Raw genomic sequence first — 7,609 nt, 5'->3', positions numbered from 1 at the left:
TTTCTCAGCATCTTTCTTTCTCTTCTCGTTCTCCATTAATTTTTTCCTCTGCCTTTTTTTCGTAATTTTCCTTTCTTTTTTTTGTTCTTCGTTTAATTTTTCCTCTTCCTCCTTTCCTATTTATTTTCCTTTATCCTACTCCATTCATTCTCTTCGCTTGCTTCATCTCTCTCTTATTCCATCTTCCTTCTATTATCTTAAAGAGCACAAAAATAGCTACTGAAATATTATTTGAAAGGAGTATACAATTCGCATGTGATGTATAGACGACTTAATGAATCATTAAAAAGAGTGTAGGAAATAATAGTGAATGGGATAGTGTGTATGGGGGGAAGAAGGTTTTAACGTGCTGCTGATGAACCTCCTCTAAAGGTGTACGAATATGGTAACATTATGATAATTTTCAACAGTTGAATGAGAATGTAACAATGATCATTATTTTTGTATTTCTACTCAACCCCTGTTAGGATAAACAGTTTTGCATTTACACACGTAAACAAAATTAATACAAGTGGAGAAAGTATATGATATATCACCTAATTGTTTACTTGAATGTAAGTGGAGTACAATAGGTTTAGTATTCTTCAGTGACAATCATATATTGATGTATGAATAAATGTATTTTTAGTATCAAACAAATGGTTCGGAATGTTTCAGCTCATCAGGATGTATGAATAAAATAAATCAGACAGATTGGAATAGATCTCATAAAAAACTAAACTCTAACTTTTAGGGAAACGTCACGCCACAAAAGAGATGTGTTATACAACTCATTCACATTGTCCCCTTACCCCAACAGTTAGCTTCTTAATGCTGTCAACGCCCCCTTACCCAACAGTTTGCATACTAACATTGTCAACCTAACCCCTACCCCCAATAGTGTGCTTAACGACCCTTTCCCTTGACAATTTGCTTAATAACGTTGCCACAATCCCCTTCCCCAACAGTTTGCTTAATATCGTTTTCAACCCTGCCCTTCCCCAACAGTTTGCTTACTAATGTTGTCAACGTTCCCTTCCCCAACAGTTTGCTTAATATCGTTGTCAACCCCGCCCTTCCCCAACAGTTTGCTTACTAATGTTGTCAACGTTCCCTTCCCCAACAATTGCTTAATAACGTTGTCAATCCGCCCTTCCCCAACAGTTTTCTTACTAATGTTGTCAACGTTCCCTTCCCCAACAGTTTGCTTAATAACGTTGTTAACCCGCCCTTCCCCAACAGTTTGCTTACTAACGTTTTCAACCACCCTTTTACTCCCAAAGTTTGCTTATCAATATTCTCAAACCAACACCCCTTCCCCAACAGTTTGCTTCTTACCGTTGTCAATCCCAATCCCCCAAAAGTTTTCTAATTAACGTTGCCAACCCCCTTACCACAACAGTTTGCTTACTAACTTGTCAACCACACCTATACTCCCAAAGTTTTCTTATTAATATTATCAAACTAACAACCCCTTCCCCCAACAGTTTGTTTAATAACGTTGCCAACATCCCCTTCCCCAACATTTGCTTAAAAACGTTGTCAACCACCCCTTTACTCCCAAAGTTTGCTCATCAATATTGTCAAACCAACACCCCTTCCCCAACAGTTTGCTTCCTACCGTTGTCAATCTCAATCCCCCAACAGTTTTCTAACTAACGTTGTCAACCCCATTTCCCCAACAGTTTTACTAACGTTGTCAACGCCCCTTCCCCAACAGTTCGAATACGCAAGGAAGATGATCCCCAACGAAAGAACCACGGTGTTCTACGAAATCGGAAACGAAGAAGAAGTACTGGGACGTGTTTACGTCCGACTACAGAACAACAGCGCCCTGGCCAGACAGGTCGTCCTCATGTGCTCTGGAGAGAAGGGCGTCTCTTACAAGGGCACCTTCCTCTACAGGTACGACAAGACACACGGCATCCTAGAGGGCGGAGACTACGAAAACAACGACGGCTCAGGAGGGAAAGCCATCCTCGAAGGGACAGCTGATTCAGATTCGTACACAGAGAACTGGACGTCACCTGGAACGCTCACGGGGACCAGGTGCTCCACGAAATTTCAGTTTCACCTGAAGCGTCTTCGGAGGAATGTTCATATGGTCATTGGGAAGGTCCTGGAGGGCCTGGACATCCTGCGAGAGGCGCCTGACCTACAATTAGGAGAGGTTTATATCAGAGATTGTGGGCTGTTCGTCCAGATGAATGTGGAAGACGAACAGCAAGAGGAAATAGAATGACATTTTGTCAGTACAATTAGTGTCTGTTCATGTTTTCCTCTTTGAGGGGAGGAAATGGGGGATATTATTATTATTATTATTATTAATATCATTATTATTATTATTATTATTTGAACAGGCTGACAGAAGTCTCTTTTCATCTATTATAAGGTTGTTACCGATCTTAAGATATTTTATATTCATTATTCATTACTTCTCATGCAGTTTATTTCTTTATATCCTTTCCTCAACGGGCTACTTTTCCCTGTTGGAGCCCTTGGGCTTATAGCATCCTGCTTTTCCAACTAGGGTTGTAGTTTGGCTAATAATAATAATAACAGGAGGGGAACTTAGTAGAATACGGACCTACGGCACGGCAGCTTATTTCAAGACCTTTTGTTCGACCTTGACCTTGACATGTATCAATTGGCGTGGATTTTCATACAATCAAATATAAACCAAGTTTGAAGTCTCTGTGACAACGATGGTCAAACTTATGGCTGATTACGTGAATGGGACATTTTGCTTGACCCTGACTTTGACCTTTGACCTTGCAAAATTCAATCATTTCCAGCTATTTAAATGACATTTAATCCCTGCAAGTTTCATTACTCAACGATTAAAATTGTGACCAGGAAGCTGTTCACAAACAAACAAACACACGAACAGCGGGTAAAACATAACCTCCTTCCAACTTCGTTGGCGGAGGTAATAGCAAAAATAATAGCAATAATAATAACAATAGAATACAACCCTAGTTGGAAAAGCAGGATGCCATAACGGCACCCCAAGGGCTCCAACAGGAATATTATCAGGCCGCACCCAATACGACCTGATATATATCTCGTTCTTCGAAAAAAAAGTGTCAGTTTACTATCTAAACTTCATTATTAATTATTAATATCAATATTATTAATATTATCATTATTATTATTATTATTATTATCATTATTATTAAATGTTATTTATCATCCATTCTATTTAATCTTGGTATATTACTTTTATACATTTTATTACCTTGTCACACCCTGATTTCACATAAATACTTATCCTGGACAAGTTTCCCATTCTAGTTCATTCATTAATTATCATTATCATCATTAATATCATTAATATTAATACTACTATTATTATTATTATTATTATTATTATTATTATTATTATTATTATTATTATTAGCTAAGCTATAACCCTGGTTGGGAAACCAAGATTCTACAAGCCCAAGGGCTCCAACAAGAAAAAATAGCCCAGTGAGGAAAAGAAATAAGGAAATAAATAAACTGCAGGGGAAATAATGAACAATTAAAATGAAATATTTCAAGAACAGTAACAACATTAAAATCGATCTTTCATATATAAACTATAAAATGAGACTTATGTCAGCCTTTTCAACATAAAAAACATTTGCTCCAAGTTTGAACGTTTGAAGTTCTGATTCAACTATCCGATTATGATCATTCCAGAACTTGGTCACAGCGGGAATAAAACTTATAGAATACTGTGTAGTATTGAACCTACTTTATATTGTTGTCCAAGTGTTTCAGTTTGGAATATATTATCCTCCATTCTTAAATAAAATCCAGCCTTTCTTCTGATACGTCGCCATGTATACGATATATAAGGTACGTTGTTAATGTGATATCAATATATGAATAGTATACATAATAAAATCCAAATGATATATATAACTTGGTTTTTTTCTCATCTCTATATATGTATCCTTCATTGTTTATCATGTCTCTATACATGTATCCTTCATTGTTTATCAAGTCTCTATATATGTATCCTTCATTGTTTATCAAGTCTCTATATATGTATCCTTTGTTTATCAAGTCTCTATATATGTATCCTTCATTGTTTATCAAGTCTCTATATATGTATCCTTCATTGTTTATCATGTCTCTATATATGTATCCTTCATTGTTTATTAAGTGTCTATATATGTATCCTTCATTGTTCATCAAGTCTCTATATATGTATCCTTCATTGTTTATCAATTTTCTATATATGTATCCTTCATTGTTTATCAAGTCTATATATATGTATCCTTCATAAAATGCCTTCTAAACACATAACAGACGCCTCACACATCTCGAACTGTCGACCTAACTACGCCAGGACTCCTCGCTGCTGGGAGGAAGGACGCTGGTGAATGGTACAACGCATGACCATGGGCTACCGGGGTCTAAGCGATGTCAGGCAGGGCAGCCGATTTGGACTACGGTCTACCCCAAAGCCTAACTTAAAGTCATTCAAATTTGGCAACTGTGCTTACCCCATACAAACGGGAAAAGAGCACGTTAATAGAATTAAATAAATAACAATATATGGCACAGAAAAAATATTACAGCCTCTGGTTTAAACAATTATCAGTATAATTGATAAAAAGTTAATACCATCCAATGTTGGAAAGCAATAGGTCAAATTATTAGTTAAAGAAAATGATGATGATGATGATGATGATGATGATTATTATTATTATTATTATTATTACTTGTTAAGCTACACCCTTAGTTGGAAGAACAGGATGCTATAAACCCAGGGGCCCCGACAGGGAAAATAGCCCAGTGAGGAAAGGATACAAGGAAAAATAAACTATTTTAAGAACTGTGACTACATTAAAATATTTCCTATATAAACTATAAAAACAAAAACAAAAACAAGAGGAGGAGAAATTGGATAGAATAGTGTGCCCGAGTGTACCCTCAAGCAAGAGAACTCGAACCTAAGACAGTGGAAGACCATGGTAGAGAAGCTATGGCACTACCAAAGATTAGAGAACAATGGTTTGATTTTGGAGTGCCGAGAATAAGGCCCAAACTAGAAATTTATAAACTCCAGTAAACAAGAAAATATATATATGTCTTCCTCTCTTCTAGTCAATGATAGCAAATGTTGAATCAACAGCTTAATAAAAATAAAACATTAAATAATGCTCATTATATTATCTGTGCCTAAACATATAAAAGTTAAAGGTTTCCGGTTTCAGTTCCGGTTTCATCAAAATAGATGCTCACCAGAACGTCAGCCTGGGCAAGTCCAACCCCCGACTTATCATGCCCAAGCACAGCAGTGGCCTCCCTAGTAAATGGCTTAAACTCGAGGTCCCGGGCGGGGATCGATCGGCTGCCATGCGAATGCTAGGCGAACACGTTATAACTGTACTAGCCACCCCCCCCCTTATCATGCCCAAGCACAGCAGTGGCCTTCCTAGTAAATAGCTTAAACTCGAGGTCCCGGGTGGGGATCGATCTGTTGCCATGCGAATGCTAGGCGAACACGTTACCAATGTACTAGCCAGGAGGCTAAAATACATAAAAAAAATTACATGTTTTTTTCCATTATGAAAACCGTATGCTTATTACATTATGCCAATTAAAACGAAAATAGCCACTCGGTAGAGCACATACTTTCGCCAACGCCACACCACAAATTAGGCAATTGAATTATGCCCATTTTGGCACAAGTTTCATGCAAATCGGATAAAAATTAACCATGATATAACAAAAAGATATTTTTGACCTTTTCGTAACCTTGAAATTGACCTTTGACCCAATCACTCCCAAGATCTGATCAAATTGTCCCTGGATCATGGCCAACCATCCCATCAAATTTCATGAGATTCGGTCAAATAGTTACGAGTTTGGTGATTCGTTTTTTACTTTTTTGTGACCTTGACCTTGACTTTTGACCCAATCCCTCCCAAAATCTCATCAAATTGTCCCTGGATCATGCCAACCATCGCACCAAATTTCATGAGATTCGATCAAATAGATTTTGAATTTTGTGATTATTTTTTTTACCTTTTTGTGACCTTGACCTGTGACCTTGACCTTGACTTTTGACCCAATCACTCCCAAAATCTAATCAAATTGTCCCTGGATCATGGCCAACCATCCCACCAAATTTCATGAGATTCGGTCAAAGAGTTTTTGAGTTATGTAATCCACTTTACACCTTTTTATGACCTTGACCTTGACCTTTGACCCAATCACTCCCAAGATCTAATCAAATTGTCCCTGGATCATGGCCAATAATCCCACCAAATTTCATGAGATTCGATCAAAAAGATTTCGAGTTTTGTGATTATTTTTTTTTTACCTTTTTGTGACATTGACCTTGACCTTTGACCCAATCACTCCCAAGATCTAACCAAATTGTCCCTGGATCATGGCAAACCATCCCACCAAATTTCATGAGAATCGGTCAAATATTTTTTGAGTTTTGTGATTCATTTTTTTCTACCTTTTTGTGACCTTGACCTTGACTTTTGACCCAATCCCTCCCAAAATCTAATCAAATTGTCCCTGGATCATGGCAAACCATCCCACCAAATTTCATGAGAAGCGGTCAAATAATTTTTGAGTTTTGTGATTCATTTTTTTCTGCCTTTTTGTGACCTTGACCTTGACTTTTGATCCAATCACTCCCAAGATCTAATCAAATTGTCCCTGGATCATGGCCAATAATCCCACCAAATTTCATGAGAAGCGGTCAAATAGTTTTCGAGTTATGCGAGTTACAAACAAACATAAATAAATACACAACTATCAATGGATCATGGCCAATAATCCCACCAAATTTCATAAGAATCGGTCAAAGAGTTTTTGAGTTATGCGAGTTACAAACAAACAAACACATAAACACACGCCTAACAAAAAAATAACATTAGCAACGAAGTTGGCGAGGTAAAAAGACGATCCTTCTCTCTCTCTCTCTCTCTCTCTCTCTCTCTCTCTCTCTCTCTCTCTCTCTCTCTCTCTCTCTGTGTGTGTGTGTGTGTGTGGCCTTCGTCACGAAACGGGAAATGACGCCTTTGTGGTAAGAGGCTCCCCAACTGACGTGGAACAGTCTCACGATTTTAGAATTACACTTCTTCGTACGTAATAATTATCAAAATTTACAACAGAAGAAATACTGCATTTTACTGAGGAACAATATTTTTTGGTTCATCAAGTTGCTTTAACTAGTTACCCTGTAACTATGAGAGTAAGAGGCATTTTAAGAAAATATTTCCTATACGCATTCTCCATTGCCATACGAAGGTCTGTGAATTTTTTCAGGATTTTTGTGTTCTTACTATAGTCACATATATTGGCATACCGGCCGAACCCCTTGACTCCCGTACTTCGATAGCAAAAGTAATTGCAATAAATTATGTGTAGGATAAAAAATTACTTTTATTAGATTCGTTGAAAGAAAATAATTATAAAATTAAAACTGAGAAATTGAAAGAAAATAATCATAAATTGAATATTTACAAACTGAAGGAAAGAAAATAATTATAAATAGATTCTTTAGAAACTGAAGCAAAGAAAATAATTATAAATTGAATATTTGCAAACTGATGCAAAGAAAATAATTATAAATTGAATATTTACAAAATGAAGCAAAGAAAATAATTATAAA

General features: G+C 36.7%; 1 protein-coding gene across 1 annotated transcript in view; it reads left to right on the top strand.

Annotated features, from left to right (window-relative positions):
- LOC137634125 (uncharacterized) overlaps positions 1-2,946 on the top strand; it is a 20,018-nt gene extending 17,072 nt beyond the window's left edge. Inside the window, exon 4 of the mRNA XM_068366352.1 lies at positions 1,700-2,946. Coding sequence (XP_068222453.1) covers positions 1,700-2,221 — 522 coding nt within the window. The 3' untranslated portion in view covers positions 2,222-2,946. The remainder of the gene's footprint in view (positions 1-1,699) is intronic.
- The last annotated feature ends 4,663 nt before the right edge of the window (positions 2,947-7,609 follow it).

The sequence above is a fragment of the Palaemon carinicauda genome, chromosome 44 (genome assembly GCF_036898095.1).
Source record: "Palaemon carinicauda isolate YSFRI2023 chromosome 44, ASM3689809v2, whole genome shotgun sequence".
Classification (NCBI taxonomy): Eukaryota; Metazoa; Arthropoda; class Malacostraca; order Decapoda; family Palaemonidae; genus Palaemon; species Palaemon carinicauda.
Note: the sequence above shows the minus strand (reverse complement) of the source record. Positions and strands in the feature narration are given on the sequence as shown.